General features: G+C 66.9%; 1 protein-coding gene across 9 annotated transcripts; it reads right to left on the bottom strand.

Moving 5' to 3' along the window:
* Positions 1–2,032: 2,032 nt before the first annotated feature.
* CEP131 (centrosomal protein 131) lies at positions 2,033–22,200 on the bottom strand. Of its 9 annotated transcripts, XM_031469312.2 has the most exons (26): positions 21,988–22,200; positions 16,582–16,770; positions 15,866–15,975; positions 15,336–15,450; positions 14,936–15,063; positions 12,810–12,926; positions 12,160–12,315; positions 10,923–11,040; positions 10,493–10,609; positions 10,136–10,286; positions 9,495–9,589; positions 8,881–9,066; positions 8,355–8,531; positions 8,154–8,279; positions 7,951–8,076; positions 6,838–6,954; positions 6,295–6,397; positions 5,511–5,712; positions 5,103–5,210; positions 4,908–5,025; positions 4,568–4,642; positions 3,563–3,705; positions 3,308–3,485; positions 3,026–3,222; positions 2,276–2,336; positions 2,033–2,200 (listed from the first exon to the last, which is right to left on the bottom strand). In XM_031469312.2, the coding sequence occupies exons 2-26, from the start codon at positions 16,753–16,755 to the stop codon at positions 2,126–2,128; spliced, it is 3,273 nt and encodes a 1,090-aa protein (XP_031325172.1). In that variant the 5' UTR covers positions 16,756–16,770; positions 21,988–22,200; the 3' UTR covers positions 2,033–2,125. The 9 variants fall into 9 exon arrangements, with proteins under 9 accessions (XP_031325172.1, XP_031325167.1, XP_031325170.1 ...); XM_031469307.2 differs by having other exon boundaries at positions 8,154–8,531; XM_031469310.2 differs by having other exon boundaries at positions 8,154–8,531; positions 10,523–10,609.
* Between the last annotated feature and the right edge of the window lie 2,133 nt (positions 22,201–24,333).

Below are 24,333 nucleotides of genomic sequence, written 5' to 3'. Positions count from 1 at the left end.
CCACCATTCTGGCCTCTCAGGGACACACTCCCACCAGCTGGGACATGTGAGATGCCACCGCGAGGCTCACAGGCAGGTCGTGGGCAGGACGGAGGCCAGGGTGACACAAAGCCCAAGCCCCTTCGTGTCAGTAGACGCCTTCTCTGTGACACAAAACCACAAAACACCTGAGTAAGATTAAAGCGAAGAGCTGAGACAGCAGCAGAGGTCAGGGGGCGCATGGGATGCAGAGGCCTGCCCAGGAGGGGCGCCCTGCCTGTCCTCGTCAACGGGTGGACAGACGGATAGATGGAGGGATGAGCAAATTAATGAATGAACAAATGAACAGATAAATGGATGGGTGGATGGATGGAAGAACAAACGAATGGACAGATGAACAGAAAGCTGTAAATAAGGAATCGGGCACCGTCTCCCTGACTGGAAAGGCCCCACTGTCCGTTTCCCTGCTGCTTCTCTGGTTGTCAAGAAAGAGCCACCCCCTCCCCACCGCCTCTCTCTGAAAGTCTCCTCAAGGGTCTGTCTTCCCATCTGCTGAAACCCTTACTTGCAAAAATACCCTAGTTTGGTAACTTACAGCCACTTCCCCCAGCAGCTCCCAGATAAAACTACATCTGGGGGGCAGGGCAGAGTGTCCAAAGGCCTGTCAGGACGAGCTGTTTCTGCCCCTGTTTGATCCCTGCCCTCCCCGAGCCCCCCGCCTGGAGACCAGCCAGCAGCCAACTCCCTCTGCTTCTGCGGCATCTCAGGGAAGCTCAGGCAGGCCCAGCACCTGAAGCCCGCAGCCCATTGAGCTGGCCGCCCACTGCCCCTCCCTGCCAGGGCCCCCTCCGAGCCCTTGCTCTTGGAGTCCAGCCCCTCCTCATCTGTTTTCTGGCACTTGGGAGGAATGCCTCGAATGGCCAGCCTGGCTCTCAGAGCAGCAGGAGGTGGGGGGGGGGGCGGGCGGGCGGGGGTGTGTGTGGGTGCTCCAGGGACAAAGCTGTGTGAGGGGAGGCAGGCGGTGCTGGGAGCCCTGGGGGCGACTGGGCGGGCCCCCTCCTCACCCCAAGCCCTTGGCCTGGGAGCCCCAGTCGGAGCCGGAGGGGCTGCGAGGACTGCTCCCTGCCTGGCAGCGAGGGAGGGGCCGCAGACAGCACTCGCGCTCTGCCTGGGGCCAGGCTGGGCTCTCCGCCCCGGGACAGGTCAGGCCAGGGCGGCCCGCTCCCCTCGCTGCCTGCCGCACCCGGTGCTCACCCTGGGCTCTGCGCAGGGTGGGCTCCAGCACAAGGGGGGAGCAGCCATCCTGTGTTGGGACTGAGAGTGGCCGCAGCCGGGACCCACACCAAAGAGCCCTGCCCCCGGGGCCTTTAGAGGGCTCGGAAGGGGCTCCGCCTCCACCAGGGCAGCCCCGCGCAGCCCCGCGCAGCCCCACGGCCGTGTGACACCCATGCCAGTAGGAGGGCCACCCTGGCCAGCACCAGCTCTCCCCAGCAGCCTGGTCCCAGCACCCTTGGCGGGTGGCAGCGGCAGCTGTGATGGAGCGCCTGGCAGGAGGGTGGGGGAGACAAGGCCCCAGAGAAGTGTCTCCTTTGCTGGCCTCCTGCTCCCGAGCCTAGGCCTCCACCCTCCTTGTGTGCAGGGCCTGTCCAGTGCCCATTTCTCGAGGGCTCCAGGCTGTCACACCCCCAGGGGGTGCCCCAAGTAGGGGAAGGAAGGAGAAGGCCTCAGGGAGGCTGGCCTGTTCTCCAGCCGTGGAGGGGTGGGGGAGGAAGCACAGAGCTCCTCTGGGGACAGGGGTGGGGTGTGGCGAGGAGGGGCATGAGTGCCACAGGGCTTGTCCAGGACAGAACAGAGAGCCACTCTCTGCTCGGCGACCAGGGCCCAAGCTGAGGGGCTGCAGGGCCAGGCAGGGAACGTTGGGGGCAGGCTGAGAGCAGAGCTGGGTCTGGGCCCCCATGCCTGGGCCCTCCGTGGAGGGGGCCCTCCAGTGGCCTCTGCCCCCGCCACTCTGGACCCCAGCCCAGGAGAGAGAGACGAGGCAGGTCACACGAAGTACAAAAAAACACCTCTTTATGTTATGACGCTCTCCCCATGGGGCGCCCTCAGCCTGCTGCTGTCAGAATGTCCACTGTCCACATGCTGGCAGTCACTTGGCGCTCGGAAACGGCCGCCCGTGCTGCTCCAGCAGCTCCTCCAGGTGGTCGGCCCGCTTCATCGCGGCCTGCAACGTGCCATCAGGGTCAGGCCCGAGCTCGCCCGCCCGCCCGCCCCCAGGCCGCCAGCCACGAGGACCCACCTCGTGCTGCTTCCGGAGGCTGTTCACGGCCTCCTCCTTCTTTGCCAGGGCCACCTTCACCCTGCAGGGGGGCACATGGTGGGCTTCTGTGCGGCGCCCGCCGGACCCCCAGACCAGCCTGCAGCTCCAAGTGGGGGTCCTCCACCCCCCGAAGAGCAGGAGGGGCCACTGTCCTGCCCCCCCCCCGTCCCAGCTGTGCTGACTGAGGGCACAGGGCCACCTGGAGCAGCTGACAACAGGCCCCGTGTGAGTCCACGCCCCTTGGGAAGGGGCCCTGCTTAGAGGGGGACGAGAAGCCCTCACTGCACGCCTGCCTCTCAGAGCCCACAGAGGGTAGGTGGGCAGGGGCTAGGAAGGCCTCTGGGGTCCCCGGGGAGGGGCACACCTGCTCACTGTGGCCTCACAGGGCCTCCTTCCTTTCTGCATGGCACCTGCTCTGCCCAGCCCAGGGGGCTCCTTTCCCAACACCCGCACAGGGGGGGCACTTGCCCTGACTCGGGGCGGCCAGGCTTCTTCCTGGGGCCGGCAGCCAAGCACCACCCAGAGGGAATGACCTAGCCTCAAACACGGAGCGGAGCCAGCAGCAGCCATGGCTGCAGGACCCAGTTCTGCACCAGCGGGAAGGAGGCAGCAAGATGGGCACACCGCCCGCTCACCTTCCTCAGCCCAGCGTCCTTTTTGGAGCCGCGGGGTCCCGCCCGCCTCCCTGCCCCTGCGCTCCCCGAGGACCCAGCCAGCCCTGCAGCACACCTCCCGTGCACCTCCTCCAGCTCCGCCTGCTTCTCCCGCGTCAGCTGCTCCAGCTCCAGCCGCTGGCGGGCCCGCAGCTCAGCCAGCTCAGCCCTGACCTGCCGGTTCTCCTCCTCGGAGGCTGCCAGCCGGTCAGCGAACTCCTGGCGAAGGACCTGGGCCAGGCCGCTGCGCTCGCCGGCCAGCTGCTCGCTCACCTGGGGGATGTGGGGTCATGGGAGGGTGCGGGCGGCGCGGGCGGTGGGGGAACCGGGGGCCGGGCTGCCCATCCCACCGGCTCACCGCCCTCACGTCTGCCAGCTCCTTCTCCTTCTGCCGCACCAGGCCCTGCAGACGCACGCTCTCCCCCTCGGCCTCCCCGAGGCGTCCCTTCAGCTCCGCACACCGTTCCTGGAGCTTCCGCTCCGACCTTTCCAGCTCCGAGAGCTCCGCCTCGTACTTGTCCCTGACGCGCTTGATGCTGGCGGCAGGAGGCGCAGGGTCGGGGCAGCGCACGGCTGGCTCCCCCCCCCATCCCCCGGGGACGCGGGGCCTCACCGGCTCTCGGCCGCCCGCTCGCTCTCCTCCCTGGCCAGCGTCATGTCGGCCTCCAGCCGGCGGACGACCCGCTCGATCTCCTCGTCCCGGCCTCTCCGGACCTCCTCCTTCAGCTCCCGCTCCCGGCTCAGCAGCCACGCTTCCTGGCGGGGAGGCAGGGGGCTCAGTGGGCTGGCTGAGGGTGGCGGAGGGAGGCTGAGGGAGGCCAAGGGCCAGGAGGGCCACGTGGGCTCCCAGGACACCCAACAGGGGGGATGGAGCGGCCTGCCCCTGCCCCAGGCCCCACCTGTCCGCAGGGGTGGGGGCCGGGCCCGTCATCAGCGGCATAAGCAGGAGCTGTCAGCACAGCCTGGTGCTTCTCCCCCACCCAGAGACCCGGGACAACACGATGAGGACTGTCTGCTGCCAGACGGACCCTCACAATAAAAGGGACCTCATCTGACTGCCGAGGGTGGGAAGGCAATTTTGAAACTTCCATCAAGTTTAACACACTCACGTCTGGGAACAGACCCCACAGATACAGTGATCCCTCCGTGCACTGCTAGGGCGGGGACAGGGTGGCTGCTAGGCCACCGCTCAGGCTTCATCGCCAGGCTGATGCCTTGCATGGGACCGTGCCCTCTCCGCCACAGCCTCTTCCATTAGAGCCGGAGAGCCTGCCAGCGCAGTCCACCCCGCGGAAGGCCAGAGGGGACAAGGAGAGGCCTGACCCCACCTGTGCCCCTCACACTGGCTGCAGGGCAGCCTGTCAATTTTGAGAGCAGCTACCTGGGCAAGGGGAGGATGAGGAAAATACCCCACTGTCCCCTGGAACCTGCTCCAGCCCCCTCGTCTCCCCTGCTCCCCTCTAGCAGGACAGAGGCAGCACATTCAAGCAGGGTCAAAACCACACCGCCCACCCACAGGCGCCCCTGGGCGGCCACAGCAGCCTGGAAGCCGGGGCGCTGGGCAGGAGGGGAGGGAGGGAAGCCCCCACCCCCCAGCCCAGCCACACCCGCCTCCCACCTCCTTCTTGGCGGAGTTGGCCTCCCACATCTGTTTCTCCACCTCCAGCTGGTCCTTCAGGGCCTTCAGCTCCATCTGGGGACGGATGACGGTGTGAGAGCGGGCCTTGTGGGCCACTCCCCACCCAGAGCCTGTCTGCCGGGGGGGCCTGGACGGGGCCTGTGGTCAAGTTGGGGTCCGTGGGGAGCTGGCTGGGCAGCCCAGTCGTGGAGACACAGGCTCGCTCAATGCTCTAAGCGGCTGCCAGCCCGGCACGTGGGGGCCAGCCCCGGTGGCGGCCCCTCCCCCCCAGTGTGGGTGCCCCGGGCCGAGCTGGGGGGCGGGGCGGGGCGGGGCCGACCAGGTGCCTGCGCTCCTGCTCCTCTCTCCGCTTCTCAAACTCCGCCCGCAGGGCCCGGCCCCCGGCCGAGCTGCTCTCCTCCAGCTGCTGCCTCAGCTCCTCCAGCTCCGCCCGCTGCCTGCAGGAGAGCACGGGTCAGTCCGCAGCGACGGTGGCGGGTCGGCCGCGCGGGGGCCAGGTCCTCCCCAGGGGCACCTGGCGGCCTGCTGGCCCAGCCGCTCCTTCTCCTCGGCCACCTCGCTGTGGAGCCGCCGCCGCTGCTGCTCCAGGGCCCGCTGCTCCTGCTCCAGGTGCTGCTCGAAGCTGCAGAGGGACAGCAGGACCGGCTCGGGGGCGGCCGGGCCCAGGGAGGGCCTCACGCCCAGGGGTGCGGGGTCCAAGCTGGCAGAGCGTGTCCCTGGGAGCTGAACTGCCAGCACAGCTGCAGCTGCCCCGCGGAGGCTGCCGCGCCCAGCCCTGCGTCCCGCTGTCCCCCTCCCTGTCTTCTCTGTCCCCCGAGAGCGGCCATGGGGAGGAGGTGCTCTTGGCCCTGGGGGTCCAGGCACACCCCAGCTCTGCTCTGGCCTCGCCCCACCCCCGTGTCCCTGGGGCAGGGGGGCCCACCGCTGCTGGGCGCGCTCCCACTCCTGCCGGCCCAGCGCCTCCTTCTCCCGCTCCAGGTGCTGGCGGAGCTCCTCGGCCTGGCGCCCGTAGCGCTGGGCCGCACGCTCATCCGCCTGCAGCAACTCGGCTGCGTGCTGGCTCTTGAGCTTCTTCACCTCCTGCTTGTGCCTGGCGATCAGCTTCTGGATCTCGGGCTCCAGGCCTGGGGGGACACCGTGCTGCAGGGACCCACCCCCACCACTGCGGGGTCCTGCCCCTCCCTCCTGGGCTGGGGGGGACCCCCGACCTCTGCCCGCTGTGACACCCCGGCTGCTAGGGGGCCCCGGGGGGGGGCTCCAGCACGGAGCACAGCTGAGCCCACTGGGGCCACAGCACATCTCCCTGCCTGGGGCACCGTGGCTCCCCCCTTGGCGCTCTGGGCCGTGGGGTCTCCCCCGGGAGAGGGGGTTACTGGGGCAGGAGAGCCAGGCATAGACGAGCACAGCTGGGGTTGTCCCTTTGGCCCTCGGAGGGCTCTCTACATGGGGGAGGTGCGACCATGCAGCAGGCAGGCAGCCCCCAACGCGAGCCCCCACCCGCGAGCCCCCTTGGAAGCTGGAGGGGAGCCCGTCCAAGGGCCCGCGAGGCCCCTCACCTAGACGGGGCCCTTGCTGCTGGTCTACAGCCAAGCTCGAGTGCCCCCAGCTCCCCCGCTCCTGGTGGCCTCCCCGGCCGGGCTGCACCCCTGGGTCTCAGTGCTTCCCGGGAAGCCCCTTCACGTGCACGCAGCTGGCGAGGCCCTCACCTTTGACGGTGATCTCTTTGATCTTCCGGGTCTTCTCGCTGATCCACTTCTCCCTGCGGACCTTCTCGGTGGCGCTCATCAGTTCTTTGAGCTTCTTGATCTCCTGCCAGCGAGAACACAGGAGTCAGCAGAGGTGCTGTGGGAAGTGGGAAGATGCAAGGACAGCCCCCCACCCTCGGTCACCCCCGTTGTTCAGGAGGCCTTTCAACAGTGACCGCGGGCAAAGCAGGAGGCACCAGGGCTGCAGCACTTGTCTGACGGAAGCCGGTCCCTCTGCCCAGGGTCCAGAGCGGGGGCCATCACCTCCTCTTCAGGGACACGAGAGGGGTCACACAAGCCCCTTGGCCCTGCCCCGGGGTCTGGCACCCGTGGGGTGGCAGGAAGCAGCTCCAGTGGAAGGAGGGGACAGAGCATGGTGCCGGGCTGGCCCCTCCCCGCTGGCCCGCGGGATGGCTCCGGCCGTGGGGTGCAGGCCCAGCGCCAGGCTTCCCCGTGCAGGCACACCGGGTCTGGGGTCAGCAGGCAGGAGAGCAGGGGGCTCACCAGCTCGTGCTGCTCCTGCATCTGGGCCTCTCTGTCCTTGCGCCTCTGGTCCCCCTGCTTCAGCTCGGCCACCAGGGCCTCGCACTTCTCACCCAAGGCCTTCTTGTCCTCGATCAGCTGCGACCAGGGGTGGAGGTGAGGTCAGGAAACACTACCTCTCCTCGCCTGGGAGGCCAGCACACCAAATCCTGCCCCCTCCCAGGTCTGTAGAGGACCCTGGGTCCAAAAAGGTGTGCATGTGGACAAAGGGCTCGACCCCTTCCTGAGGGCTGGCTGGTGTCAGCAGAGCCCGGGCAGAGTGGGCACCTTGGCTACAAGCCCCCAACTGTGGCCATGCCAGGAGCCTCCAGGGGTGGGGGTCAACCTGTTGACCCTGTCATCCAGCCTGTGAGAAGGGCCTGCCCTTGTTGCCTGACAAAAGGTCTCGGCGAAGTCCCCAGGTGGCACCCAGCCTCACCGAGGGGTCCAGGCAGACCCCCAGTTTGGAAACATCTATGACTGCGAGGCGGCGTGTTGAGGCCACTTGGTTCCTCTGGGCTCCCTCCTCTCCTCACAGACCCCACACCTAGAGCTCTCCTCGGAAAAGGACCTGACGGGGCCCAGCCGAGCACAGGTGGGCTGGAAGTCTCCACCAGTCCCTGTCGAGGGAGCTCCGAATGCCCCAGCAGCGGCCTCCCCGGGACAGCACACCAGGAAGTTCAGGGTGTGTGTCCTGCTGGCAGCCTCCTGACGGCCGCCAGGGGACCAGCCTGTCCTGAGTGACCCCACGTGGCCGGACCCCACTGGGGGGTGTGCTCTGCCCCCCTGCCCCTGCCGCCCGCCACGCTGGGCCTGGCAGCACAGCTGTGGGTGGGCGGAGGGCTGGGGGAGGGGAGGGCAGCACTCGCTGGGGCTGGTTGCCCCAGAGCAGCCCGACGGGCAGGCGACACCTGGCCCCCATAGGGGAAGACGCTGCCCGTTTCTACGAAGGTGGGAGGAGGCCCACGAGGAAGGCCCGTGGGTTTAGAAGTCTCCGTGAGGCCCGCTCTGGTCTGGAACCCGGCCCTGCCCCTCTCCCTGACCCCCAGGTCCTGATGCAACTGCCCTGAAGCCCCGCTCCCCGGGCAGCGCCACCTGGTCAATGAAAGACAGGTGCCGCTGTATGGTGGCCTCGTAATGCTCCCTCTGCTGCCGCAGCTGCCGGCCCAGCTCCTTCTCCGTCTCCTTGACCCGCCGCACGGTCAGGTCCCGCTGCTGTGCCTGCGGGGTGCGGGGGGAGCCGCTCAGGGACAGGCGGGGCGCTTGGGCGGTGGGGGGGGGGGCAGAGGGGCCGTTACCAGCGCCCGCTGCAACAGCACCATCGCCTGCTTCTTCTCCTCCACCTCCAGCTGCAGCCGCATCGCCGACGTGCTGGCCTCAGACGCCGGCCCCGAGCACCCCAGCCCCTCCTCCGGCACGTGGCCCTGGGACGCGGCTGCGTCAGGCAGGCCCTCATCGCCCAGTGGTGGCCGGCCTCCCTCCCTGAGGCCTCTCCACACCTGGGGGGCTGGGGCTGCCTGGCGCTGCCCAGATTCCTCCGTCTCATCCAGGAAGCGCAGGATGCTGCGCAGCTTGGCCTCCGAGAGCAGGGCCCCATCCTCGGGGGGGCTGGCGGCCACGCTGAGCCTCCCAAACCTCTCCAGGTTGTGGGCCGTCAGGGAGCTGGCATAGTCCTCCTGCAGGGGGTGGGGCGTGGCATTGGAGGCTGTGGGGGCAGCGGCGGACTCCAGGCCGGCCTTCCAGGGCCCACCGGAGACTGGTCGGGGGGAGGGCCTCTCAGACTGCCCAGACCCTTGCAAGGGACTGACCGGGGACCACTGCTGGCAGAGACATGGTGCCCACTACCACCCCCAGGTTACTCTGAGGGTCCTAACCTTCGTGAGCCCTCGGATGAGTAGGTAGTTCAACAAGGTCCCATCTGGCCCTCGTGGGGTCCTGACTCAAGCAGGGAGGACCCCCGGGGGCTTCCCAGGTCCCCATAGCAAGCCTGTGACCTGCATGGATGGTGCCAGGGCCCACAGTCACCTCGTCGGTCCAGGCGTATTTGTCCTTGAGATAGGCCCTAGGGCGGGGCAGCGGCTCTGGCTCCTGCTCCAGCAACTTCAGCGTGTCCAGCAGATCGTCCAGAGTTGCCCTGGACTTGGCCCTGCCCTCAGTGGGGGCCACCACCTCCAGGATCTCACCAGCTGCCGTGTCCTGGGAGCTGGCGTCCTGCAGCAGACGGATGGGAGGCTGAAGCCGGTGAGGCCATAAGAGGCAGAGACCATCAGCGAACAGTGGGGAGGCAGGGGCCCCGATCCTTCTGCTCGGGCGCCTGCCTGCCTGCTCACCCGCCTCCAGGGAGACAAGAAGGGGCGCCAGGTGGGACGGCCTGGGCCCGGGACCCTTGGCCCTCGGGCTAGACGCCATGGCTGCCATCTAACCTCTGTGCTTCTGTGTGGAGCCCAACCCTGCATCCAAGAACACCCAGTGGGATTCCAGGGCAACTGTGAGACCCCAGCCCTGCACGGGAGCGACAAGACCTGTCTTGGTGAGCGTCCCTGTGGCCACGGCAGGGCACGAAAGGGCAGGCGCAGGCCACCCCGGCCTGGACATGCCCCGGAGCTGGGCGGGGAGGGCAGGGAGGGCCGTGCTGAGACCTGAGGCTTGTCCTCTGGAAACTGCTGGGGCTCCAGGGCCGTGTCGGGGGCAGGCTGGCGGGGGTCCTCCGGGCCTGCAGCGCGCAAGCCAGCCCCTGCACGAGGGAACACAGCGTCGGCCACCTGGGGCAACGACTGTGGAGGAGCCCCTGCGAGAGGCCGGGCACAGGGAGGGGTGGAGGCAGGGCCCGGGATGGTGCGCGCCACAGTGGACCTCATGGAGCAGGGGCTGCCTGGGGAGCCCTGACCTTCTTGGGTGAGAGGTCAGGGAGCTGGTGCAGTGCTCTGTAGGGCCCCCATGTCCAGCTCCAGAGCAAGCGGGGCTGGAGCAGAGGAGCAGGGCCTGGGGGTTGCTGAGAGCGAGGCCCCTCCTCCAGGGTGGACGCCGTCAATGGGCAGTGGCACAGGAGCCAGGGGACGTCAGCAGAGCCCGCACCTCCTCCTCGGCCACAGGCCTCCCTGGGGGAGGGGGGTGTGGGGGTCGGGCACAAGGGTGTCTGCCTTCGGGGATGGCCGCACCCAGGGGTCACCATACCCGGAGTGTCCACACTGGGGGGTGTTGACACCGGGATGTCCACACACAGCCAGAGGCAGCGGTGGGTGGGTGGCAGGGCAGCCTCCGGGCTCTCAGCCACGCTCACCAGCATTACTGGCCTTGCGGGTCTCCTGGGCAGCGCTCCCCGGGCTCAGGGGCAGCTCCTGGGTGGGCTGGGGCTTCCCTGTCTCCCTGGTTCCCTTCAGCAGCCCGAGGTCAGTGTTGCCTGACTTCTGCGCTCGCTTCTGCTGCAGCTCCTGCCGCAGGGAGCGCCTGTGAGCAGCCCTGCCCGGGGGGGAGCGGGCAGAGGGCGGCCCCTCATCCTCCCCGAGCCTCGCTGCCCGAGGCCCCACGTCCAGGAGCTCGGGGAAAGGGGTAGTGGGGCCCCCAGTGGTGCTCTCGGCACACAGGGTCCTCCTGCCTGGACACCGGGCTCCCCACACGGCTCAGGTCGCCCGGGCACCTGAATGGCCGCCCTCCGGGCCTGGCGTGCCTTCTCCTCCCGGGCCCTTCTCCTGGCTGCCTCCTTCTGCTGATGCTGCTCCAGGAGGGTCCCCTCTCCCAGCCGCTGCCGCTGCTGCTGCAGAGACCAAGCCATAGTGCAGACAGCAGGTTGCCCCACAAGGCCCCCAACCTGCCATTTCTCTGCCCCACAGAAAACAAGCCCCACTCCCAGGCGCCCAGTGGATCCCGCAGATGGGACGCAGCTTGGTAGTGCAGCCAGAAACCCGCCCCCACTTTCAGTGGGTGCAACCCAGCACCCAGGCACTGCCAACGAGCAACTGGGGAGGGAGGAAGCTGGGCCCCCAGATGGGCTGGGCCCCCAGGAAATTCTAGGTCCATCCCACTGGTCTGCATACGGCCGGGCCCCCCACCCACACACCCATACTCACCGCTTGCTTTGACTCCAGCAGGCACTGCACGCTGGCCGCCCCTGCTCGGCGCCGCTGCACTTGGTGCCGGTACCAGCGCTGGATGGTGGCGGCGGCCTGGTTCACCTGGTGGATAAACCTGCCGGAGAGCGGGGCTCAGGACCGAGGCGGCTGAGTGGTGGCCTCCCCTCCCGAGTCCCCGAAGGCTGGCCGGGCAGGGACGCCGTGCACAGAGCCCGTCCTCAGGTGCTGACGTCCCGGGGAAAAGGAAACGCCCATCCACATAGACTCCACTCACAATCGCCAGAAAGCGGAGAGACCCGAAGGCCCACCACCCGGCTATGGGGAGCAAGTGTGCGCCCGATGGGACGCCACTCACGGACCAGCGGCAACAAACTGGAGACACAGCCAGGGCTGCAGTCGGCCCGTGGGGGAAGGCAAGCTGCAGGGACAGGCTGGCGTGGCCAGGATCACCTGGCAGGGCCTGGCTGAGAGGCGTGCAGGGAACCCCGGAGGGATGAGACGCTCTTTTTGCAGACCCGGCTGCACACGTGCCAAGCTCACAGACCTGTGTCCTAAAGGGGGCGCGCCCTGTGCACAAAGTGCACTCAGTAACGTGGGCTAAACCCAAAGCCTCTGTCCTGGCTCCCGGGATGCCCTGTTGATTCACTTGGCGAAGATGCTAATGGACCGTCCAGGATGTGAACGGTCACCGGCCGTGGGACACGCGTGCAGAGGCCCGTCCACCACCTCACCCTGCTCGCCCGCTTCCAGGGCCTGTCCCAAGCTCCATGGGGACAGCAGTGGTGACAGCCCAGCCAGGTGAGGCTCTCCAACTGCAGCCTCTGATGGCTGGGTGGTTCCGGCCTGGGTATGTGGTCTCCAGCTGCAGGAGGAGGCTCCGCCAGGCCTGCCCTCCGCGGCCCCCGGGGCCAGAGTCCAGGGGCCGCCCTCCCACTTGCTTCTGAGCGTTTTAGTTTTCTTTCTACCAGGAGTTTTACTGAGATATAATTTACATACTTACAAAATTCACCCATTTTGAGTACACGACTCAGTGATTTGCAGTAAACTTAAAGAGCCGTGTGACCATCCCCAGGGTCCGGTGCTGGGACGGCTCCATCACCCCTCGAAGACCCCCTCCTGCGCCGCCCCAGCCCCAGGCAGCCAGCGCTCTCCTTCCTGATTCTGCAGATCTGCCTCCTTGACATCTCTCCCCGGCGCCTCCGGCCCCCTCCCGGCCCCAGCCCCGGGCGGTCACCTCTCGGCCTCCTCCTCAGTCACCTCCTTCCGTCTGAGCTGGCCCGCGGCACCTCCCGAGTTGCTCTGGACCGCGTGGTTGCTGCGGGCCACGTTCTTCTGCGCCTTCCCGAAGCTGCAGCTCTCGCCCTCGCCCGTGGTGGCCTTGACGATATTGCTGACCGGAGGGGCAGAGAACGGCTCACGGACCTCAACCCTGGGGACAGCTCCACCCGCGGCTATGTCCCGGGCCTGGGAGGAGGTGCCCGCTGGACGCCAGCAGCAGGCAAGGTCCTGCTCCTGCTCTGATTTGCTGTTCATCTCTTGGGGCCACCCTCTCCCCCCGGGGCCCATCTGGTGGCACCCAGGTTAAAAGGCTCTATGTTTAAAACAGCAAAAAGGTCTCAAAAGCCACAAGATCCCAGAATGGATGGTGACTCAAGACACGCGGGTGCGCCACCCCTGACTCTGAGCGTGCCCTGAGGGTGACAGGGGGCGAGGTACCAGAGGATGCTTTGCTCTGCTCAGCCAAGCCCCACCCAAGACCCCCGCAGCTTCGGACTCGGCTGGGGACCCGAGCCGGGGGTTGGGGGGCTGTGGCTTCCTCAGCGGGCCCCAGGCCGGGTGCGCCCAGGTCCCGGGCCCGCGGTGAGACTGGAGCGAGGCCCTTACTTGAGGGAGGGAGCCATGTGGTTGGAGCTCTTGGGGGGCGGCGGCGCCTTCTCCGAGGGGGGATAGTGGTTATGCACCATGGTGGTCACACAGTTGCCCACGGCTCCCTTGCTGCTCCTGCGGGAACAGATGGGAGGCGGCGTCCAGCTCTGGGAAGGAGGCGGACCCCGCGTCTCGTGCTCAGGGCCTGTGCTCACTTGGTGTCGTCCCAGCGTCCCTGTGGGGCCCCGTCCACAGCCACTGCACCCAGCTGTGGGCCCTTCTTGGGACCCAGGACAGCTCCAGCAGGGCTGTTCCACTGAGCAGAACCTGAGGTGTGAGCGGTGAAAACCACCGCGACCCCCGACATCGGACACGCCTGTGATGGGGGAACGGCCACAGACGGGTCGGCGGAGAGAGGGCCTGTCCATGCCGGCCACACAGCCACACGGGGCGGGTGGCACAGGCACTGTGCTTTCTCAGAGCCACTGGAAGGAGTAAAGACAGCGTAATCACACAAAGACGAGAGGAGACAGCGGCAGAGAGATGTCCACGAAGCGTTAGAGGTGGAGGAACAGAAGGGCCAGTGGTGAGGGATGCGCAAAGTGAGGGAGCGGAGCCCCAGGTGCTGCAGGCAGCTGGTCTGCACCCCAGAACCCAGGGAGGGGCAGGGAGCAGAGGCACCGGCTCTCCAAGGAAGCCCACGCCTGGACCCCCCTGCTTGCCCCGAGCATCAGACGCCAGCCCCCTCGCCGCCTCAGCCCTGCAGAGGACGAGGCTGGGTCTCCGGTGAAGCAGTCTATGCCCCGAGCCAGGGCAGCCCCACCCCTCCCCAGCCGGCCTGCAGCACTGGCGGCCAGGACGCAAACCCCAGCGTCGGAGATGAGAGGACCACTCCCCGGAGAGGCTGGGCAGCCCCGAGAAAAGGCCCAGATGCTGACCCCCAGCACAGCAGCCTGGCCCCTGCACAACCACCCCGAAGTGAAGCTGCCTGGAACAGGCTTCCCGGCAAGTCTCAGGGCCTTGAACTCTGGGAACACTCGGGGAAAGATCCACAAGAGAAAGATCAGCAAACAATGTGATGGAAATGAGGCTAAACAGAGAACAGGACCGCGAGGGCGGGACGGAGGGCGCGATGGGGCGCAAGGTGGAAGCAGGGCGGTGGACAGTGAGCCCACCTTCCATGTGGGTCACGCCCGAGACTGAAAACCAGTCGACAAGGAGCCGCCCTGGCACGTCTTGAGAAAGGTTTTCTAGAAAATACGAGAACGAACAGCCTGCACGTGGCTGCTTCTGGGGAGCAGGGCTCGGGGCGGGGAGGGGCGCGCGGGCGGGCTGTTTTCCTCCTGAAGTCAGTGCCACTGTTCAACTTTCTAGCTGTATGCACATGTCACTGTGACGGGAATTAGAGTTAAGCCTTAATTCGAATTCTCACGTTGAAACCAAGAATCCTTCCTGCACCGGCGCTGGTGAAGGCCTCTCAAAGGACATTCCTTTGATAAATGGCTCTAAAGGTTGGGAAATTCTTTCTTGTACTGAGGCAAACTTGTCTCAGCCCCTCCGCCCGTGTGCGGGTCGCGCGTGGGTCCCGGCTGAGGCCGAGAGCCAGGGGGCCGGGCTTTCCTGCAGGTGGGGGCGCTGCCCTCAGCTCTTTCTCTCTGGGCTTCTCCAGACGCCCCCATCTGACCACTCCTGGCCACCAGCCCCGATGGCTGAGGTCCCAGCCTGCCCGGCCCTCCCTCTCCAGCTCCCGCTGCTGTCTCGCTGTGAGTGGCATGGCTGAGAAGTGACCAGCACAGCCAGGATGCTGACCAGTTCTGGGCAGTGAGCAGGTGCCCCCGAGGCAGCTCCATCCTCCCCTCCAGACAGACTGAGGCTGAACCTTAAGGTCTCCCGGGGCCCGGAGTGAGCCTCGTCCAGGCCTGACCTCTTCAAGAGTGAAGCCGGGCATCTCGGGTCCTGGGGGGAGTGCTGGGTACAAAACACCATGTTGCAGCCTCTTCCCTCGGCCCTCAGGTAGGGAAGGCCGACCGTTCATTCCCACACTCACTCATTCCAAAGCACCCGGTCCAGCCATGAACAAGACAAAGCGGCTGCCCCGGGAGCTCCGGGTGGGTGGGGCCGTGTGGCCCCTGTAGCTGCCGCACCTATTGTTGGCAGTGAAGGTGGGCGCCAGGGGCACCGTGCACTCTCTCCTCCGTGGGCATGCTGGCACGTCGAGGGCACTGGGACTCGGGGCATCGGGCGGTGAGCTGAAGGCCATGGGCCGGTCGTCCTGTCAGTGCACACAGCCTGTGACCCCACCGCACACGCCCCTGACCCCGGTCACTCCCACGCACAGGGGGCGGTGAGGCAGCCCCGGGACAGGGGCGTTCTTTGCTCCCCCTCACGTCCAGCCCTGTGGTCAAAGCTGGCCAACACTGGCGCCCCCCTCCTGCCAGTCCCCACCCCCAGAGGAACAGTGAGAACAAAGACAGAATGGGGGTCACTCCCCACAGACACCAGCCACCCAACATCCCATCTGCTCCGCTCAGCCGCCGGCCTCACCAGGATGTTCCACGTGGCTCCCTTCTCACTAGAAGTTCTGCTTGGACCGGCCGGCCTCTTTCTCTCACTGGGGCTGCCCTCAGAGAGCAACAGGGAGTCCGAGGGCTCCGTCGGCCTGTGTCGGGAGAGGGCACAAGCAGGGACCGTCCCTCAGCCCAGGAGCCTGGCTCCAGGGACCCAGACTGGAGGGGGTGTCTTATGAGGGGACAGGAGGGGCCGGCTCCCCAGCGGGGACTTCTGCGCCAAGCCCACAACATAAAGCGTCGTTTCTCAGCCCTGATCTGACAACCACGCCTGGATCAGGCGTCACACCCCATCCTGCGGCCACCAAGACTCCCACAAGGCACAGCACGGACAAAGGGAGAGGAGCGGGCAGGGGACACCAGCCTCAGGGCCGCATCTCTGCACACAGACTCACCCCACCCGCCCTGCCCAGGGCTGGCCCCGTGCTCCTGCTGGTGAGGCTGCGGGAAGGGCTGACCAGGCAGGAGAGGAGCAGGCCGCGGTCCCCTGAGGGGACAGGAGGCTACCTGCGGGGGCCGGTCCACGCATGGTCGGCTTGTGACTGGTTGACCTGCGTGGTGCTGTTAGATCTGCGAAGGTTGTTGGCAGCCTGGGAGCCTCTGGGCCCTGGGGCCTCCTGCAAAAAGAGGGGAGGCCACCAACCACGTGGCAAAGGTTTCAGTCACCCACCAGTTCACTCAGCTGGTGGCAGGTGGGCAGAGGTAGCAGCGTGGGGGTCTTGGGTGTGGCCTTGGCCTCTCTGGCATGAAGTGGGAGCCCCTCACCCCAGGCAGATGGAGGGTCCTAGAGGAGATGCGTGAGGCCTGCCCGGGTGCCACGGCAAAGGCTGATGGGCCCCTGGTCCCCTTCTAACCAGCAAGCCTGGCTGCCCGCTCCCGGCTGCCCGCCTGCCCTGGGGCTCGTCTCCATCCCCCCACGTCAGCCCATTTGCGGAGGGCTCCGACAAATCCAGGTGCTGCTGGAGCACAAGGGACAGAGGGCTCTGCCTGGGGCCAGCCGACCCATCCTCGACCTCTGAGTCAGCTCCCTGGTCCACAAGCCGAGTCCTTCCTGCCCTAGGACAGCCCCGGAGTGGACGGATGGTGGATGAGAGGACGCTGGCTGAGGTGTGGAGCCCACCCAGTGGGCAGACGCCACCCTGGGGCAGGGGCCCTGGACGCCCGAGGACCAGACGCTAACACTGCTCCAGGCGTGGCTGTCAGATCAGGGCTCTCACACTCACCGGTGCCTTCCTCCCGGGCGCGCCACCCGTGGCCATGGAGACGGAGCGGGTGATGGGCTTGGCGGCAGAGGCGCTGCTGGGGCGCCGGGACACGGGCGGAGGGAGGCCCGCCAGACACAGGTCCACACTTCCAGGGCTGCCCGCAGGGCTGCCGATGGCCCTGGGGCCTTTCATGTGGCCAGGCAAGCCCTGAGAGGAGAAGGGGAGTAAAGAGATGCCCTCTGAGGAACCGGGCCCTGCACACACCACCTCCAACTGGGCCTCAGGGGCTCGGGGCACCTGGGTCTGCGGCCACCAAGCTCTCCACCCTGCTCGCTGGGTGGCCGTCTCCTTGTTGGGACCCTGAGCGTGAGCCGCAAGAGGAGGGCCTCCTGGGCTCCAGAAAACCCCCCCAGCCTGGGAGGCTGCCCTGCGCTGCAGTCGTGGGTGTGAGCCCCCGCCCCTGTGACAGGCACCACGCCAGCCCGAGCCTCGCGCTCTGCATCTGCAGAATGGGCATTTAAGAAGGTGCCTCCATGGCGGGGGTGTAGCTCAAGCGGCAGAGCGAGTGCTTAGCGTGCACAGGGCCCTGGGTTCAATCCCAGTGCCCCCTCCAAAAATAAACAAATAAATAAATAAACCTAATATCCACCCCTGCCCCCCAAAGAAGGTGCCTCCTCACGGGTTATCACGAGGCTCAGACAAGACGGCCGTGGGGCTGGCACGTGGTGAGCCCCAGCAGGCGACATTCTAACTGGGATTTGGCCCCCAAACTTATCTGGCTACAGAGCCCCCTCCAATCCCTCAGGACTCCCGGAACATCCAAAGCCTTCTGGTAGGAGCATCAGCTCTCATGTCAGGGCTCCCCTCCTCCCCGCCTAGAGCGGCTGCCTTCCCAGGGCCCCTCGCTGGCCCAACCGACCGCTCCACCCTGGGGCACCGCCTCCAGCTTCAAACACCATCCAAGGGCCAACGGTTCCCAAGGGCATACCTCCCGCCCCCTATGTCTCCTCACTCCCAGCTGAGATGACCTCGGAGCTCTCCACACCTAAGACCCAGACTCCTGCCTGCTACCTCCAGCTGCCCCTCCCCAGCCGGGATCCCAGGCCAAAGACCCAGCTCTCATCCCAACACCTTCCCCTCAGCAACCAGGCCAGTGTCCCCTACCGTCGGTCCCTCCCCTCCACAAGCCCCCAGCACCTCCTCAAACCTGGACAACCACGGCCGCCCCCGCTCCGGCCCTCCCCAGCCGGCCCAGCCCCTCCCCACGCGGCACCCAGAGCTGACCTCTGAACCGGGTCTCAGGGCGGGCTGCGCACCCGCTGGACACCCTCCGAGGGCTGCCAGGTAAAGCCCACGCGCCTCACACCACTCGGACCTGACCCTGGTCTCTGCGACCTCCTCCTCGCGTGGCCCCCCCCCAGGACGTCCCCTTCACTCTGGTCTCTGCGACCTCCTCCTCGCGTGGCCCCCCCCCAGGACGTCCCCTTCACTCTGGTCCCTGCGACCTCCTCCTCGCGTGGCCCCCCCCAGGACGTCCCCTTCACTCTGGTCTCTGCGACCTCCTCCTCGCGTGGTCCTCCTCGCGTGGCCCCCCCCCAGGACGTCCCCTTCACTCTGGTCCCTGCGACCTCCTCCTCGCGTGGCCCCCCCCCAGGACGTCCCCTTCACTCTGGTCCCTGCGACCTCCTCCTCGCGTGGCCCCCCCCAGGACGTCCCCTTCACTCTGGTCCCTGCGACCTCCTCCTCGCGTGGCCCCCCCCCAGGACGTCCCCTTCACTCTGGTCCCTGCGACCTCCTCCTCGCGTGGCCCCCCCCCAGGACGTCCCCTTCACTCTGGTCCCTGCGACCTCCTCCTCGCGTGGCCCCCCCCCAGGACGTCCCCTTCACTCTGGTCCCTGCGACCTCCTCCTCGCGTGGCCCCCCCCAAGACGTCCCCTTCACTCTGGTCTCTGCGACCTCCTCCTCGCGTGGTCCTCCTCGCGTGGCCCCCCCCCAGGACGTCCCCTTCACTCTGGTCCCTGCGACCTCCTCCTCGCGTGGCCCCCCCCCCAGGACGTCCCCTTCACTCTGGTCCCTGCGACCTCCTCCTCGCGTGGCCCCCCCCAGGACGTCCCCTTCACTCTGGTCTCTGCGACCTCCTCCTCGCGTGGTCCTCCTCGCGTGGCCCCCCCCCAGGACGTCCCCTTCACTCTGGTCCCTGCGACCTCCTCCTCGCGTGGCCCCCCCCAGGACGTCCCCTTCACCCTGGTCCCTGCGACCTCCTCCTCGCGTGGCCCCCCCCCAGGACGTCCCCTTCACCCTGGTCCCTGCGACCTCCTCCTCGCGTGGCCCCCCCCCAGGACGTCCCCTTCACTCTGGTCCCTGCGACCTCCTCCTCGCGTGGCCCCCCCCAGGACGTCCCCTTCACCCTGGTCCCTGCGACCTCCTCCTCGCGTGGTCCTCCTCGCGTGGCCCCCCCCAGGACGTCCCCTTCACCCTGGTCTCTGCGACCTCCTCCTCGCGTGGTCCTCCTCGCGTGGCCCCCCCCCAGGACGTCCCCTTCACCCTGGTCCCTGCGACCTCCTCCTCGCGTGGCCCCCCCCCAGGACGTCCCCTTCACTCTGGTCCCTGCGACCTCCTCCTCGCGTGGCCCCCCCCCAGGACGTCCCCTTCACTCTGGTCCCTGCGACCTCCTCCTCGCGTGGCCCCCCCCCAGGACGTCCCCTTCACTCTGGTCCCTGCGACCTCCTCCTCGCGTGGCCCCCCCCAGGACGTCCCCTTCACTCTGGTCCCTGCGACCTCCTCCTCGCGTGGCCCCCCCCCAGGACGTCCCCTTCACTCTGGTCCCTGCGACCTCCTCCTCGCGTGGCCCCCCCCAGGACGTCCCCTTCACTCTGGTCCCTGCGACCTCCTCCTCGCGTGGCCCCCCCCAGGACGTCCCCTTCACTCTGGTCCCTGCGACCTCCTCCTCGCGTGGCCCCCCCCAGGACGTCCCCTTCACCCTGGTCCCTGCGACCTCCTCCTCGCGTGGTCCTCCTCGCGTGGCCCCCCCCAGGACGTCCCCTTCACCCTGGTCTCTGCGACCTCCTCCTCGCGTGGTCCTCCTCGCGTGGCCCCCCCCCAGGACGTCCCCTTCACCCTGGTCCCTGCGACCTCCTCCTCGCGTGGCCCCCCCCAGGACGTCCCCTTCACTCTGGTCTCTGCGACCTCCTCCTCGCGTGGTCCTCCTCGCGTGGCCCCCCCCCAGGACGTCCCCTTCACTCTGGTCCCTGCGACCTCCTCCTCGCGTGGCCCCCCCCCAGGACGTCCCCTTCACTCTGGTCCCTGCGACCTCCTCCTCGCGTGGCCCCCCCCCAGGACGTCCCCTTCACTCTGGTCCCTGCGACCTCCTCCTCGCGTGGCCCCCCCCAGGACGTCCCCTTCACCCTGGTCCCTGCGACCTCCTCCTCGCGTGGTCCTCCTCGCGTGGCCCCCCCCAGGACGTCCCCTTCACTCTGGTCCCTGCGACCTCCTCCTCGCGTGGCCCCCCCCCAGGACGTCCCCTTCACCCTGGTCCCTGCGACCTCCTCCTCGCGTGGCCCCCCCCCAGGACGTCCCCTTCACTCTGGTCCCTGCGACCTCCTCCTCGCGTGGCCCCCCCCCAGGACGTCCCCTTCACCCTGGTCCCTGCGACCTCCTCCTCGCGTGGTCCTCCTCGCGTGGCCCCCCCCCAGGACGTCCCCTTCACTCTGGTCCCTGCGACCTCCTCCTCGCGTGGCCCCCCCCCAGGACGTCCCCTTCACCCTGGTCCCTGCGACCTCCTCCTCGCGTGGCCCCCCCCCAGGACGTCCCCTTCACTCTGGTCCCTGCGACCTCCTCCTCGCGTGGCCCCCCCCCAGGACGTCCCCTTCACCCTGGTCCCTGCGACCTCCTCCTCGCGTGGTCCTCCTCGCGTGGCCCCCCCCCAGGACGTCCCCTTCACCCTGGTCCCTGCGACCTCCTCCTCGCGTGGCCCCCCCCCCAGGACGTCCCCTTCACTCTGGTCCCTGCGACCTCCTCCTCGCGTGGCCCCCCCCCAGGACGTCCCCTTCACTCTGGTCCCTGCGACCTCCTCCTCGCGTGGCCCCCCCCCAGGACGTCCCCTTCACCCTGGTCCCTGCGACCTCCTCCTCGCGTGGTCCTCCTCGCGTGGCCCCCCCCCAGGACGTCCCCTTCACTCTGGTCCCTGCGACCTCCTCCTCGCGTGGCCCCCCCCCAGGACGTCCCCTTCACCCTGGTCCCTGCGACCTCCTCCTCGCGTGGTCCTCCTCGCGTGGCCCCCCCCCAGGACGTCCCCTTCACCCTGGTCCCTGCGACCTCCTCCTCGCGTGGTCCTCCTCGCGTGGCCCCCCCCAGGACGTCCCCTTCCCTCCGAGGGCTGCCTGTCCCTGTTACTCTCCACGCCCTCATCCCGCTTCATTTTTCTTCACCCGGCCACCTGCCCACACAGGTTGGTGTGTGCACCGTCTGAATGTCAACCCCACGAGGACAGGGACCATGCAGCCCGGCAGCGGCACGCGGCTGGTGCTCAAGGAACAGGAGTGGATGCACCGGCACCAGGAGTGACCAGAGAGGAATGAGCACAGCCCTCCGTGCCACTGAGGGCTCTGCTGGGCCAGCGGGCACACACCATCGTCACCTGAGCTCAGGGCTGCAGTCTCCTTCAGCCCCGACACCCACAGAGCCCCCACTCTCTAGAGCGAGGGCAGAGGCTGTCCCTGCCACTCACCAGGCCGGTGTCCTCAGCTATGCGTTTCTGGTCGTGTGGGTGGAATTTAACCCCCTCCTCTCCTCAGGAGAGGGTCCAGCCACGTCCAGCTGGACCCAGGCTGGCCCATGCGAGGAGTGTGTGGGGCTCTGGGACGGCAAACACAACCTCTCCGTGGAAGCCTCCAGGCCAGACCTCACCTTGTATGCAGAGGTGTCCCTCCAGGACCTGAAGGTGGGTGTCCGGAGCTGCTGCCCGGGCCCCCCAGGATGGGCTAACTCAGGGCCCCGCGCAGCGTCTCTGTCTGGAAGCTGCCCATCTCCCTGGGGTTTGTTTCAAGGTGGTGAGATGAGACTGCTGACTAGAATCCACACCATTCTCTGGGGAAGGCATGAGAAGCTCCCCGGCCCTGTGCGGGGGGCACCTACACCTTCTCCCTCATCTGAGCAGACCCCGGACACCCTCACCTGTGCAGGGACCTCCGTTATCAGCGTAAAGCCCCTCATTGTGCGAGTGCCAAGCATCCACACCTGCGCTGACCTCCCCACGTGGGAGGGCCGGGGACCACCTCACCTGAGCAGGGACCCCCTCACCAGCACGAGGCCCCACTCACCTACACGCCTCATCTCACCTGCGCAGCCCGTCATGCCCGTCCCTGAGCGGGCCCAGCAGCCCCCTCACCTGCACGGGCCACGCCACCCGCGCAGGGACCCGCTCACCTGCACGGGTCGGGCCTGGGACGCAGGGCCTGCGGGACCGAACGGCGAGGGGTGCGCGGGGCCCTTCAAGCTGGATCGCGCGGGGCCGAGGCCTCGGGCAGCGACCTTGCGCCCCCGGCCCCGGAGCTGACTCCGAGGCTCGGTGACAATGAAGCGTCCGGGCGGCTAGGGGAGCGGCGGCAGCTAGCAACCAGAAAACAGCCGAGCACCTCCTCCCCTTCCGTCACGGAGGCCCGCCTTTCCTTCCGACGCCGCTTCCGGATTGGCCCCCCGGAGGCCCGCTCCGGGCTTCCCGGGAGCTCATTGGGCCGCTCGGCCGTCCTTCGGGAAGTTCAGGCGTGGGAGGAGCCGCGGAGAGCAGGGCACCGTGGCGGAGGCGGGCTGCTGATTGGACGTGGCTGGAGGAGGCGGGGTCTGGCTGATGCGGGGGCGGGTCCCAGGAGGAGCCTCTGGGGGAGGGTGGGGAGGAGGAGAAAGGGGCGGGGCGCGCGCGGCGGCCCAGCACTTCTTCCGCGGGGCTCAGCCTGCCTGTGGGGCGCCTGTGGGGCGCCCGCGGGGCTCCGGGCTCTCACGCCGTGCCGGGCTCCGTCCTTGCCAAGGCCTGTCTGGGCACGTGGGTCTCGCTACCCGCTGGACGCTCCGTGTTGGGGTCCGGGCCTGTGAGTCCCAGGGAGGGCCGCCTGGCGGAGACGCGAAGCTGCGCGCTGGCGGGGAGCGCCTTCCCCGGGCAGCCCTGACACCGCCCCGGCCCCGTGCCCGGCGCCCTCCTCCCGCCCAAGGCCGCGCGGCGGGTCGCCCTTGTTCTTGTCTCCGTTCTTTCTCTCGACAGTGCCTTCCGTCTTTCTTTTTGCCTGCTCCGAAGTTTCCGGACCTCCGCCCCACCCCCAGGGCTTTGGGGGTTGCCTCCTTTTGTAACCGGCGTCCAGACCACAGGCCCCACCGGCAGGGCCTCCCTCCGTGGCGCCCCGCGTGTCCCACGCCTGCGCTGCGCGTCCTCCGCAGCCGGTCCGTGGGCCCGGCGCGCCCAGCCCCGCGCCCCTCCGCTGGAGTCCACCGTCTGCACCCCTCTCACGCGGAAAGCCCCCCCCTCCCTCCGCCATGCGGCTTCTGGTCCCACCAGCAAAGAGTCTCATCTTTCCCTTCAAAGTAATAGCTCGTTGCTGGTCTTTGCCCCACTTTTAAAAATCAACTACTTTTTAAAATTAAAACTTTAAAAATGTACATACAATAAAAACCACACTTTGGGGGCGTACAGCCAAGTTTTGAGAAATGATACAGCTATGTTACCACCACCACAAACAAGGCACAGAACACTCCCCTCCCCAAACCTGGGGCTGACTCTTTGAAGCCAAACCCTCCCATCCCGGGCCCCAGCCACCACTAACCTGTTCTCTGTCACTATGGTGTTCCCTTTTTACAGTCATATCACAGAAGTGGAATCCTACAGTGTGTAGCATTTGGGGTCTGGCTTCCGTCAGTGTGAGAGGCATCCGTGTTCGTCTTAACGGCTGACTAGTATTCCACCGCACGGGTGAACCACACTTTTGACTCCTCAACCCATGGACATGCTGTTGTTTCCAGTTTGGGGCAATTATGAATGAAACTGCTGTAAACATTCACCTTCAGGCTTTGGTGTGAACCTAAGTTTTCACGTCCCTTGGGTAGATGCTTAGGAGGAACCTGCTGGATTGCATAGTAGGTGTATGTCTAACTTTATAAGAAGCTTCCAGACTTTTCCAAAGGTGTGTCTTCTTACATCCCCACCAGCAGTGTGAGTTCTGACTGCTCCCCGTTGCCCTCACACTGTTATTAGAAGTTTTAAATTATTATTAAAGTAATTCTAATATGCGTGCAGTGGTCCCTGTATGGTGTTCAATGGCATTTCCCTAATAATGCGAAGAATCTACTGGTGCGCTTCTCTGCCCTACACCCACATACCTCCTTTGGTGAAGTCTCTGTCCAAGACTTTTGCCCACTTTGCAAACAGGGGGTTTTGTTTTGTTGAGTTTTGAGTGTTTCTTACACGTTCTTGATACAGGTCCTCCCTGAGATCTGTGAGTGGCAAACACCTCCTCCCAGTCTGTGGTTTGCTTCTGTGTTCTCTTAGCTTCCTCATTCAAAGTAAGCTGGTGGTTCTTCCGTTAGTGTGTTGATGTGATGAATTGCACTGACTTTCAGATGCTGACTCAGCCTTCTATCCCCAGGAAAAGCTCCACTTATCTTGATGTATCACTCTTTCCGTGTGCTTCTGGATTTGTTTGCTAATGTTTGGTTGAGGATGTTTTTTTCACCTATGTTCATGAAGGAGACTGGTCTGCAGTTTTCTAGACCAAGTGCACATGGAAC

Source organism: Camelus dromedarius, chromosome 16 (assembly GCF_036321535.1).
Source record: "Camelus dromedarius isolate mCamDro1 chromosome 16, mCamDro1.pat, whole genome shotgun sequence".
In the NCBI taxonomy this organism is placed as follows: Eukaryota; Metazoa; Chordata; class Mammalia; order Artiodactyla; family Camelidae; genus Camelus; species Camelus dromedarius.
The sequence above is the reverse complement of the archived record's forward strand: the minus strand, read 5'-3'. Positions and strand labels throughout refer to the sequence as shown.